The sequence below is a fragment of the Lactuca sativa genome, chromosome 8, assembly GCF_002870075.4.
Source record: "Lactuca sativa cultivar Salinas chromosome 8, Lsat_Salinas_v11, whole genome shotgun sequence".
Lineage (NCBI taxonomy): Eukaryota > Viridiplantae > Streptophyta > Magnoliopsida > Asterales > Asteraceae > Lactuca > Lactuca sativa.
The window spans coordinates 182,427,448-182,441,622 of NC_056630.2; the positions used below are offsets into that span (position 1 = coordinate 182,427,448).

General features: G+C 33.9%; 1 protein-coding gene and 1 non-coding gene across 2 annotated transcripts; both read left to right on the forward strand.

The window, feature by feature from the left end:
- The first annotated feature begins 10,952 nt into the window (after positions 1–10,952).
- TRNAR-CCU (transfer RNA arginine (anticodon CCU)) lies at positions 10,953–11,025 on the forward strand. Its single transcript has one exon. It is a non-coding gene; the product is annotated as a tRNA-Arg (tRNA).
- A 711-nt stretch (positions 11,026–11,736) lies between these two features.
- LOC111881760 (uncharacterized) lies at positions 11,737–12,583 on the forward strand. Its single transcript, XM_023878153.1, has 2 exons — positions 11,737–11,823; positions 11,906–12,583. Exons 1-2 carry the CDS (start codon positions 11,737–11,739, stop codon positions 12,581–12,583), a joined length of 765 nt encoding a protein of 254 aa, XP_023733921.1.
- The last annotated feature ends 1,592 nt before the right edge of the window (positions 12,584–14,175 follow it).

Genomic DNA, 14,175 nt, shown 5'->3' on the forward strand with positions numbered 1-14,175 from the left:
GCATTGTCGATACTTTCTAATGAATATATATATATATATATATATATATATATATATATATATATATATATATACACTTTATTTTAATACGTAAATATGCTATTATAATTTGTAACTCGTTCATACGAACTCTGTTTTTGACGTTCTTTATATCCACGCGTAGGCGGGACCGTACCCTACAACTTTCGTTTAGACTCCTTCGACTAATTTTGAATTCATTTTTAAAGTTATATTTTTAACAGGCCGGGATAGGAAAAGTCCGTTGAAAATTCATAACTTCTTCATCCGACGTCCGTTTTCGTCTGTCTTTTTACCGTTGCGCTAATATTAACGAGATCTTTGATTCTCGTTTAGGTTGCATTGGCCAAAAATCGACCGATCTAAAATTCGAATTTCGGGTTGTGCACTGCTATGTCAAATCTTAGAAAAAACATAACTTCCTCATACGAAGTCAGATTTGGGCGTTCTTTTCATGAACGTTCTCTATTTAACGTATATTACAACTTTAATTTAGATATATAAGGCTAAAAAGTAGTTTATCAAAATTTCACTATTTACGCTTTCCGGTGCCGTGTCGGTTTTGCCGTAAAACTTCGACGGGTCATAACTTCTTCGTTATAACTCGGATTTCGGCGTTCTTTATATCCCCAGAATCCTTGTTTCGACCACTACAACTTTATGTAAAGATATCGGGTTTATCTCACACTTTAATTTTGATGCTTATTTTTATCCTTTATTTATTATTCATTTATAAATAAGTAATAAGCACATAAATCACATAATACTCAAATAATCCATCTTTATTACTTCAAAAAGAGTTACAATAGTTGACCTAGACTATTACATTATCTATTAATGCTTAGCCCCAAAACCCGGGCGTTACAATAACCCATGTTAGATTCTTAAGATTGTTTCGTTTGGAAACTCAATAAAACTGTTGGGTGCGAGATAAGTGGAATGATGGGTGATATTGGTATTGGTATCGACCTATACATGGAGGGGTTAGTAGTCGAAAAGGTGTGGATCTTAACACTCTTATGTTCCTTGTATGCTTGATTGTTCCATAATAGATAAACCATGTTCTGTGGTCTTGTGATCTAGTAGCCACTGTTTGATCCAAAGTTTTGAAGTGGGTTGATGTTACCCCTCCTTTTCTAAACAAGTCGTGTGATGTTTATGGCTGGTTTGATGATCTAAGATGACCTTCGATTCAAAGATTGGCTCTTGAAACTATTTTAGGAATGGTGCTTTGGGTGTTAAGGAGGTTTAGAAACGAGATGGTGTTTGGTGATAAACTTCCTTCTCGCGAAGTTTTGTGCCAGAGTACAGTTTATTATTCTTTTTTTTTTATGGTTTGTCAATAGAAACATAAATGTTAAGGCTTTTTGGAGCGATTGGCTTCAAAACCCCTTAATGGTTTTACCTTTGTAATTATTTTTTCTTTTTTAGCTTTCTGCTAGCTTTAATATTAGTTGTTCTGAAAAAAAAACATAGACATGTCACTAACTTAGTGTTGTCCTGACATGGACATGTTTATAGCGTATCTTAAAAGGACTTCGATGTGAGCATTCCAAAGCTTTAGTATAGTCTCAACTTGTACTTGCTTTTGCTTATCCAAAACCCCAAATTAAGCTTAACTACCTTAACACATTTATACATATTGAATCCATAACTTAATATCACTCACTAGTTAAGGTAATCCTAACTTAAACATATCAACTTAAACATATCCATCACTTCCCAATGCTATGCAGTTGTCTAACTTACTTAACTAATTCAATGTATACATAAGTTACTCACATTAATGAGTTATGGTTAGAATATATTGACTTCTTTGAGCCCTTTTCTCTTCAAAATTATCTCAACACATAGTACAAGTTTTATGACTTATGGCCAATGTATTATGGTTATCTTACTCTTGAATGTTATGTTGTGTTAACATGATTTCCATTTGATATTAAAAAAAATATGACGATGGTGATATATTTGTATTAGAACTTAAAATATGTTGTCATGTTGATGCATATTCCATCTATGAAGACTAAGATGTCTTGAACTTTTAAAATTTTATATTTAAGTCTTTATAGTATTTTGATGCTCAATAATTAAAAGTTTAATGTTTGGTATTTTTATTAAATGTTGAGCAATCAAACTTTTTATACTAATTAATTATTGGAGACTTAATATTCAATTCTCAAGTATTTTAATTTATCTAGTACTTTTATGGGTTCCGTAACACCCAGATGTTTCAGGTATTATTCTTTCTTTTGAATACTTAGATTTTGGGAACTGTCCTATTTGCGGCATGGTGTATGTGTTATCACGACGTGTTACAATTATTTGTTTCAGCGCGGGGTCACATGGTTCATAACACCCTAAGTTTCGGGGTTGGGGCCCTATATAAGGAATATGAGGGCTAGGGTTTCGACCACCCTCCATCCCCATCACTCAAGAAGCATTCCTTTAAAACCTTAACTCGCTCTTTCTTATTTTTGAGCTCCTTTGTGGTGTTTGTGGGTTTTTGGAAGGAAGAATAAGAAGTTGATGTGCAAGAACCCACCAAGCAAACCCACCTTCATCTTCTTGAGAGCATTTTGGAGCTTTGTAAGTTTCCAAGTTTCTCACCTTTTATGGTTCATGTATCATAGATATAGGAAGATGAGCTTATTTCTCCATATTTGGTTTATTTGAGTGGTTGATTTGATAAAGTTTGCAACTTTATCATTCCTTGAGGTCCCATGAGCAACATATACTATAGATCTGGATTTTTAGTTTATTTTGACGCCATGCATGAGTTTTGACCCATTTTCTCACATTTAGATGTAACTTGGTGTGTGGCATGCATTGGAAATTAATGTCTATAAAACAAGGAGTTTTATGGTTTATTTGTGTTCTTAGAAGCTTTTGGAAAGTATGAATGAATGACTTAGCAAATTAGTGGCTTAATCCATTAAGTTGTTTGGAACATCCCTGTAACACAGAGTTTAGCTCGCCACGACGCAGTAGTGGATCCTCCCCACGACTATTTTGTCAGGTAGCTTCCATGGTGCGGTCAGGGGTTGGCCACGGTGCAGTGGCTGATTGTTGACTTTTTGACCAGTTTGACTTTTGGTCAAACGTAGAGAGATTGTGAGCTATAAACTAAGGTTTGGTTGTGATTAGTTTAGGAGATTCGTGTAGCTGATTATGTGAGGATCTGGAGTAGTAGATTTAGATATTTGATCAGGTGAGTCTTATCATTATAATGTGTAGGATGATAGATTGTCATTGTGAGTCTTGTATGTATGTTAGGTGAGGCCCGTTATGTATGTTAGGCGGGGCCCGTATTGGTATGTGGTATTTTGGGGAACTCACTAAGCTTTCTGATTACGATTGTATGTTTAATGGTTTCAGGTACTTTTGGTTTTAAAGGGAAGGGCCCGATTGCAGCCACTGGAGCTTTCCGCACTAACTATTTCATGACTTAACTCTGATGTTTTGAGAATACATTATACTTTAATTATCTTTTGAATGATTAAATGAATGGCTTGGGTTGTTGGAAAAATATTTATATATTTTTTTTACTTTATATTTATGGGACATTACAAGTTATTTTGTAATTATTTTTGTATTTTTTTTTCATTTTGAAGTTAATTATGACAACATCCAGTTTGGTGTTGGACCAACCATGTGACATCCCCAAATTCAAGGTCAGAAAAGACCGATTTGTTTAAGCTTTATTTGAAAATCAGAGTATATTTTTAAATAAATATAATGCGGAATTTGTTCCCAAAAAAATATGAAATAGAATTTATCAAAGCATTTCCGTAGAAATGTATTATATTAAAAACTTTGGGATATCATTGTTAATACAGATCAAAAGCATAAACATAAACAACATAGGCATTATAATATCTATTTATTCTAGTAGCCTATAATCCATTGATCTCTCATCAGATCATCACTCTTGTGCTCTCTTTCTACTACCTGTATATGAGAAAACTGAGTGGGTCAAGCTTGGGAGCCTGGTGAGCACATAGGGTTTTCAACCCGCAATAAATAAGTTTATTAATTTCACCAACCAACAATAACCCGATTACCCATTCCCGTTATCCTCACTTTACGTCCCTAAAACACCTATCGTAAGGGATCTAGCCTAAGGATTATCATCGGGATGGACACTATTGCTAAGGGGTTTCCTCAACAATAAATGTCCATAAGGCAACTATGAGGGGGATAGAGTACACCAGTGAATACATCGTTCACAAACACCTACAGGTTGCGGGCCTGCTAGCGTTCCACTTGACTGTCTAGAATAGTCCGTGGTTGTCATCTATACTCTGCTAGATGACTGGATCAACAACAACATCGAGGCCTCTCATCATTTTATTTCATCACACACCAACTATTTTATCTACCCATGTTCTACCCCAACATATTTGTAGATATAAAATACATATACAGTTTAAATTATTTAAAACATGTATAATAGTGTTCGTCTAACATAGATAACAAGTATACAGACAATATGCACACATAGCATGTAATTTATATAAAATACTTCATATCTATGTGTAAGATGAAAATAAATATGCACTCACTTTAGTAGCGGGAGTAGATAGAATCTAAAAACGGTCAACAACTCGTGATCGTCGGGCTTGGGACGCGGAACGACTTCAGAAAACGAGAGAGAGAAGGAAGGTTTGGTGTAAGAAGTGAATGAGGTCGAACTTGCTATTTTTAGGCTGATTTCGGCCCATTCACGTCGTGAGAATTCATTGCTCACGTCGTGAGCCATGGATGAATCACCTCGTAGCTTCGACATCTGCGTTCTAGGCTTGAATAGTGTCTGTTTGACTCCTCACGTCGTGAGAATTCATTACTCACGTCGTGAGCTTTTGAGTTATCGTTCCTGTAGACTTCTAGCTTCGAAATGTGACTTTTTGACTCCTCACGTCGTGAGAAAAGAGGCTCACGTCGTGAGTCCAATCAATTTAGGGTTTCTGACACGTGTCATGCTCTTAGACAGTTGTATCTTCAGAAGGTCATAACTTTTGCATATGAACTCCGTTTTTGACGTTCTTTATATCCATGCGTAGGTGGAGACGTAATCTACAACTTTCATTTAGAATCCTAAGGACAAAAAGTAGTTTATCATAAACTAACGTTTTATGTTTCCCAGTGTCGTGCCGGTTTTGACGCGAAACTTCGACAGGTCATATCTTCTTCGTTATAACTCGGATTTCAACGTTCTTTATATCTCCGGAATCCTTGTCCCGACCACTACAACTTTCTCCATAGATATTGGACCTATCTATTATTTTATTTTTTACGCTTATTTTTATTCTTAACTTATTATATCTTTTAATTAAATATAAGGCACATAAAATCACATAATATTCAAATAATTCCTATTTATTATTTCAAAGTAGGTTATAAGTGTTGAACCTAAATATTACACCATTAAATTAATGCTTAGCCTAGAAACACAGGCGTTACAATTCTCTCCTCCTTAGGATGATTCCGTCTCGGAATCATACACCAGCAAACAGATGTGGGTAGCGACTCATCATGTCACTCTTTGTTTCCCAGGTGAGGTTTGGCCCATTCGTATGTTTCCAGCACACAAGCACTAAGTCAACCATCTTGTGGCGCAACTTCTTAGTCTTACGGTCAACAATCGCCTCAGGCTCTTCAATTAGCCTCTTATTTTCATCCATCCTTAACTCTAAAATTGGAATTATATCGGGAATTTCTCCCGTAAACTTCCTCAAGTAACACACATGGAAAGTGTTATGAATACCATCTATATATTGAATGAACATGCTATACAGGTTTTAAACTATGTATGAAAATATATATTTTTATCTACTAATATATTAGGTAGAACATGGGTAGATAGTTGGTGTGTAATAAACAGATGAGAGGCCTCGATGTTGTTGTTGTTGTTGTTGTTGTTGTTGATCTAGTTATTCAGTGGAGTATGGATAACAACCACGGACTCCTTCTAGACAGTCCAGTGGAACGCTAGCAGGTTCATAACCTGTAGGTGTTGTGAATGATGTGTTCACCGGTGTACTCTATCCCCCTCATGGTTGCCTTTAGGACATCTATTGTTGAGGAAACCCCTTAGCAGTAATGTCCGTCCCGATGAAAATCCTAAATTAGGTCCCTTGAGATAGGTGTTGTTTTAGGGACGTAAATTAAGGATAACGGGAATGGGTAATTGGGATATTGTTGGTTGGTGAAATTAAATATAATTATTTATTGTGGGTTGAAAACCCTATATGCTCACCAGGCTCCCAAGCCTGACCCACTCAGTTTTAATTGTATTACAGGTAGTGGCGCGAGGGCATAAGATGGTTGAATCATCAAGTTGTTTTGTTTACAAGTCTGTATATGTATATATTTGTTGAATGACTTGTAATGTTATCGTTTATGCTTTATGGTCTGTATCGGAACATGACATCCCGACTTTTAATTATATAATGAAAATGCGTCTCTTGATGAAATGCTTTGATAAATATTATTTTATCATATTTTGTTTTGGGAACAAATTCCGCAACTCTTTTAAATCAAAAAGATTTACGCTGAAATTATTTTAAAAAGCATAAATGAAATCGGTCTTTTCTGGCCGTGATTTTGGGGATGTCACACTAGATCCCTTACGATAGGTGTTTTAGGGACGTAAAGTGAGGATAACGGGAATGGGTAATCGGGTTATTGTTGGTTGATGAAATTAATAAACTTATTTATTGCGGGTTGAAAACCCTATGTGCTCACCAGGCTCCCAAGCCTGACCCACTCAGTTTTCTCATATACAGGTAGTGGAAAGAGAGCACAGGAGTGATGATCTGATGAGAGATCAATGGATTATAGGCTACTAGAATAAATAGATATTATAATGCCTATGTTGTTTATGTTTATGCTTTTGATATGTATTAACAATGATATCCCAAAGTTTTTAATATAATACATTTCTACAGAAATGCTTTGATAAATTCTTTTTCAGACTAATATGATTCACAAACACATAATATATTGATTGTGTTTTGTGTTCTTTGAAACAATTTGTTGCAAAGAGAAGAAGTTAGTTTTCGTATCTTGTATGTTCTAACATCTTCATGCAACGTCCATTTTCCTTGGACCCCGCCAAGGGCGCTGCCCCCAAACCCTCATATTCTTATGTCCATATTTCTCAGTTCGATTGTGCACATCGCACCTTCAGTCTGGGAAAATAAAATGAACTTAGTCTGTCTTGATAGTAATACTAATTACACTAAAATATGTTGATAACACTAAAATCACCAACATTTTCTTTCTCCCCCATTTTAGTGTAATCCTTAATTAACTAAAAGCAAACACAAAACCAAAATCATGCATAAACGAAAATATCTTAAAGAATGAATTTTCGTATCAGTATGATAAACATTGCAAATACTCGAGAATCTTTGTGTCTTAAGGATTGAACATTTCCAGTCATTTAAGTAACTAAAGATATTATGCACATATATTTTACACAAATTCTAATGTTTTATACTCAACACTATTACAACCACGTGCCTTATCCATTCATAAGTGAATAAAAGTTTTGCCCAAGTTTCTGAAGCGACAACACTTCACACTCATATAGGTAGTCCTTCTTAATCATGCACTTGTAATGCACTTTTTCAAAAGAACTATTAAGAACTTAATTCAACCCACCTTAACTCTATAGGTTTAATCACGTACCTTAGGATGTTGTAATACAAATATTCTTTAATCTCCACAAGTAATCTTTTTTATATTGAATTCAACATTTAACATTTTATTAGAAGGGAATTAGGTATCTCACCCATAGAGATATCAGGTAGGCCTTGAACTCTACCCTATCATAGAATTTCTAACCAAGTCCTTAGATAACCCCTTCGTCAAGTGATCAGCTAAACTTTGTTCAAATCGAACAAATTCAACATAAATTATTCCATGAGTTATAAGCTAATGTAGCATATTGTGTCTAACACCCAAATGTCGTTACTTTCCATTATACACTTGACTATAGGTTTTTACCAAGGTGACATCACTATCATAGTGAATAGAAATGGGTGATATAGGCTTTGGCCACAAAGATATTTCATAAATCAAATTCCTTAACCATTATGCTTCTTTTCCAAAAGTTGCAAGGGCTACAAATTCAGATTTCATAGTTGAATTGGTGCTGCATGTTTTCTTCTTAAATGCCTAAAAAATGGCACCTCCACCCAAAAGAAACACCTAACCATTTGTAGATGAGTGGTCCTTAATGTTTATAATCAAACTAGCATCTGAATACCCTTCTATGACAGAAGGAAACCCTACATAAGTTAAACCATAATCCATGGTTTTCTTAAGATATTTTAGCACACACCTTACTACTTGTCGGTGATGAGTACTAGGATTGCTAGTAAACCTACTTAGCTTTCCTAGGCAATTGCAATACCAATCCTTATGTTGGTCATTGCATACATCAAAAAACCAATTACCTTAGAATACTCAAGTTGTGAATACACATTTATGAAAGTAACCAGAATGTTATGGTTCATCCAAAGTCCTTCAACCATAACAAAATGCTCCAACATTATAACTCATTGTTTTACAAACATAGAAGAATCATATATGGAATGAATTTAACCGATCTTCATTTTACTATCACAAGTAAAATCAAATTGTAAATTCCCTTATATAGAATAAACCATCATAATGTCCAACCATGTCATTTTTGTCTCTTAAATTACCACGAAATTCATTCTGTGTGCAAACAATGTTTTGAAAACCAGTTTGAACCGGCCGGTCGAACCGGTTGGAGGGAGTAGTTCAACTATTGTCGGTTTTATGTTGATTTTTGAACCGGATTGAACCGGCCGGTTTTTAGAACCCGATTAAACCGGTCAAAATAAACCGGTTAAATCGAAAAAAAAAAATGCATGAAAAAAAAAACCATTTACATAATAAACTTTGGAGATTTTTTTTTCAAATATATTTAGTTTTCTCTAAGTAAAAACATATGATAAATGTTATAAAGTTTTTTGATATGTTTGTATTCAACTAAAACTATATTTTGTTTTGGTATTATATATATATATATATATATATATATATATATATATATATATATATATATATATATATATATATATATATATATATATATATATATATTTTGACGTATATGGATTGATGTAAAATACAAAAATTATGATTATGTATTATTTTAATGTATTTTGATTCATCTACAACTTATTTTTATTTGTGTTTTTAATGTTTGAACTTGTAAAGATCAAATTAATGATTTATATATGTATGTTTGTGCAGGAAAATAAGAAAAACATGAAAAATATTGAAACCGGTTGACCTGACGGTCGAACCGGTTAAACCGGTTGAACCGGGAACCGGTCATCATACCGGTTCAACTAAAAAACCGGTTTTTAAAACATTGTGTGCAAAGCATAATCCTCCACCCTATTTTACCCATACCCAACATGATGAGCATTGATACCGATCACAATCATTGATAACGATGGTGACCTCCATTTCTATTGACTATATTCCTCAAATCCTATTGGAAGCATTAGGGGTGATGTTTAGCATGTCCATATGGATGTTGTCTCTAATGGCGTTGTCGCCGCCAATGATGTCGTCATGTCGTCCCTATTGTTCAATTTTAACGTAATGAAAGTTTAGTTTGTCAAATTTGGTAAAAAAAAATCAAAAAATTTATTTAATCAAATTTGGTAAAAAAAATAACATAAATTAAATAAATGCAATTTACTCATTTTATACCATTTTCGTAACAATAACTACATATAATTATAAAAAGAAATGGACTTGAAATGAAATAGTCATACAAACACGGGGACCATTTATGTACTCTATTCTAGCTTTTGGAGCTTGGAATTTGGAATTTGGAACTTGGAACAAGATAGTAGTTTTATTTAAATCTTCAAGTGATATTAAAGTTTATATTCATGAAAAATGGGTTATAATAACTCTATTTTTTTTGGAAGGACATTTTATTAGGAGCCTTTTCATTTCAAAATCGATTTTAAAGGCTTCATCCCCTTAAAAATGATTAAAATTGTAAGGTGAGCTATCATTTAGTAATAATGTTTGGCTTCATGAGCCGAGGGGAGGGTGGAGGAAGAACAATAGGTCAACCTTCATTCTTGTTTGGCCAATTTTATTACATCCGAATTTCATGATGAAGAATGGGTTTGGGACATCGAGGATACCTACGAAATTTTGAGTGAGATAGATGGCTTTTCGTATATGAGAAATTTATCGAGGATGATACCAAAGATCTGTATTTGTTTATAAACTCTCCTGGCGGATGGGTAATATCGGGGGTGGCTCTTTATGATACTATGCAATTTGTGCAACCAGATGTACATACAATATGCATGGGATCAGCCGCTTCAATGGGATCTTTTATCCTGATCGGAGGAGAAATTACCAAACGTCTAGCATTCCCTCACGCTTGGCGCCAATGAGGCTTTTATTTGAGAGAAAAAAGAAGACTTTCGTATATGAGAAATTTCAGGATAGTAAGGTTCGTAAATGTCTAGAATAACATCTATAGAGAATGATGGTTTTTTTTTTTTTTTTTAAAGAAATTTTCTGAATCAAAAGGAAAAATGTTTCTAGTAGGTATGCTTGAACAAATAATTAAAGGAGAGAAAGTTGATATAATGTTGCGTCAAATTGAAGGTTAAAGTGTTAGTATTTATAGAATCGTAAAGATTTTTTTTTTTTTTTTTTTTAATAATGACCGATAAAGGGGAGTAAAGGTCTAATGGAAGAGTGATGGTACGTTAACTTCTTGTCCTGTATAATTTACCGAATCATGAAATAAAAACCGAATTCCACATTGGCATTCAAACGTTGACGCATCATCAATGAAATTGGAGGTCTGGTTTCTCATTGTTGATATTTAAATTAATCGTGAATTAAGTCAAAAGGCGCCTGTAGCTCAGTGGATAGAGCGTCTGTTTCCTAAGCAGAAAGTCGTAGGTTCGACCCCTACCTGGCGCGTCTTTATGTAAATTTTTTCCTGGACATTTTAGTAAATTACAGGAATATTCCCTGTGGTTTATCAGAAATTGAAAGTTTGGTCTAAATCTAATATGTCATTGTGAATAACACTCCAAGATCATTCAATAAGTTGAAATGTGTTCTTCTCTTCAAGTTCATATTTCGCTTTGTAATTTCTTCAATGTGTTCTAAGAAATTGCAAAAATATTTCATATACTCCATTGTTATATATTTTATTTATTAGGATTGATTGGTTTCACCCCTTACACCAATTTTCATATAATTTTGGATCAACAAGTGACTAAAGTTGAAATTTCGCTAAATGAAATACTAAAAAACTATGTCAAATGTTTCACAAATGGGGATGTAAACAGAGTAGATAAAGACTAGTTTTGAATATAAAATATATCCTGTTGTATTGTATCGATAGATCCTAATTATAAGGGATCATTGTTATCTTGTAACTATATTCGCAAGCACGCATGTATGTGTGTGTGTCTATATATATATATATATATATATATATATATATATATATATATATATATATATATATATATATATATATATATATATATATATATATATCACATTGGAATCTTTACGCCAAATTCTCAGTTTCACTTGGTATCAGAGCCAAGATCTCACACCCCAAAACCCTATCTCCCATCTCTGGCTCTTTGGTCTTCCTCTCCAAAGGATATCTCTACAATGTCTGTCCCCATAAAATCTTCAACCATTGCCACTGCTATTTCATGTAAGTTAACCCGTATCAATTTCTTACTGTGGAAAGCTCAAGTTGTTCCTATCTTATGAGGTGTTCATCTCTTTGGACATCTTGACGGAACCATACTTGCTCCTTCGAAAAAGGTGACTACAGGGAACCGATGATCTTGCCAGGGAATCACCAAACCCCGACTATGATACATGGGCGATTCAAGATCATGCTGTTATTGGAGGCATTCTTTCCTTGATGACAAAAGAGGTTATCCCTCAACTCATCCGATGCATTAACACTACAAAGGAATTGTGGACATCCCTCCACACCATGTTTTCTGCCCAACATCGAGGGAACTCTATTCAGATTTGTACACAACTATCCGCAACAAGAAAGGGAGACATGAGTGCAACTGAGTATTATCAGAAGATGACAGGTTTTGCCAACACCATGGCAAACATTAGTCAACTTATGGGTTATGAAGAAGTGGTTGGTTACACACTACCCGACTTGGGGCTCGGACACAATGGTTTTTTCACTACTATTACTGCTCTAAGCAATGAGCAGAAGGTAACCCTCCCAGAGTTCTACTCTTATTTAATTGCATATGAAGCACAAGCAACCTCTGTGAGCACTACACTGGAGTATACTTCATCATCCGACAATGCCACTAGGCATGAATCCAATGCCCCTCGTTGCAACAAAAATAATGGGCATAATAACTCCAATAAGAGAAATAACTATCGTGGTGGAAGTAGGCGTGTACGCGGCAGAAATAATGGCGGCGTGCAAAATAACATTCGAATTGATTTCTCATATCATATTAGATTAAGGGTTTGAGTTGAATCACTTGTGTTCTCGACATAGTATAAGAGTTAAGTGGTTTTTTTGACATATTAAGTGTTCATCATAAGATGTTATGATCGGGCTAGCTACTACTAAATGATCCATTTAAACTTCTACATGTATAAAGTTTTGGAAGCTACACTAGGCAACATATATAAGAGTATGGGAAAAGGTTTGATCTTAAGGTCTGTGTTTGATTTTTATGGATTTTTTCAAGATATAGTATTACATATGCAATAATCTCAAATTGTCATTTATATTTATAATGTATATAGACCATTATGTTTTCCATAAATATGTTTTTTCCTTTGTATCATGGTGTAAGATTTTAGGACTTTCGTATGTTTAAGGTTATTTACTTCATTTATCTTGAAATTTAGTTGATATTTCCATATGAACATATTAGACATGGGTGTTATATGGCTAAATCTTCCAAAATATATCTAATTTTCATCAAGTGAAAAGGTAGAGAAATTATGTGTGGGGTGTACAAATAAGGGCGCAACATTTCCACAGTATTTATAGATCCATGGGTACTCATGGATTTCAAAAATCTTAGATTTATAGATAAATGAAAGTTTAAGAAATCTCGATGCCTCTTATCATTAAACAATGGTGTATGAATATACAATCAAGGATTTCAATAAGGAGATTATTTATAGCCTAGGATTTATCTTGATATATAAATACATAACATACATAAGATATAATACATGTGTAGTCTAAAAATCCCTACAAATGTAGCAGGAGGTTGTTGGATGCTAACAATGTCCCGAAAATCATCAAACATAACCTGTGGGAGGCCTTTAGTAAATATGTCTGCTAGTCGGTAATAAGAAGGAATATGAAGAACTCAAACTTTTCCTTTTGTTGTTTTTTCACAGAAAATGTCAATAATCTTTTCAATGTCTTTGTTTATTATTGTAGGATTGAGATTCCTAATAAGTATATTGCACCGAAATTATCATAGTACACTATGGTGGCATTAGAAAGAGGATATGGAAGTTCGAGGAGTAAGTTTCTTAATTAACATGCTTATAAGACCACTTTTTTATTATTATGTGGTATAAGGCTTTTGCACGAGAAAGAGATAAAGTATCATCTCATTTATAGGACCACGAGATTGAATCGTTACCAAGGTAAACAAATTACCATAATTGGATCGTCGTGTGGCCAGACACCTACCCAGTTCATATAATTATAGGCAAGAAGATGTGTGGAGTAAAACTTAGTGAGGTGTAACTCGTAGGTGAGCGTACCTTTAAATGTAGTGAATTGTTTGTTTTAGTGCATTCATATGTGTCGTATGAGAAGCACGCATATGAAGAAAAATCAATTAAGCAAAATAAGAAATGTCTAGTCTATTTAAGGTGAGATATTTTAATGCACCAGCTAAACTTCGATAATAAGTGTTGGGTTTTTATTCAAAAACTATTTCAACAATATAAAATGGGCAACATAAGACTTTAGATTTGAATAAAATAAAACTATTTTTATTCCCACCAAAAGATCATTTTGAAAGACTTAGAAAGATTAAAACAACCATAGAAAGTTAGGTGTTATAACATTTGAAGACTTTGATTCTA

Excerpts from the sequence above, each read along its gene's own strand:
- LOC111881760 (XM_023878153.1), top strand. The coding sequence starts at position 11,737 with ATGTCTGTCCCCATAAAATCTTCAACCATTGCCACTGCTATTTCATGT. Across the intron at positions 11,824-11,905 it reads TCTTACTGTGGAAAGCTCAA|GGAACCGATGATCTTGCCAG; the intron begins GTTGTTCCTATC and ends AGGTGACTACAG.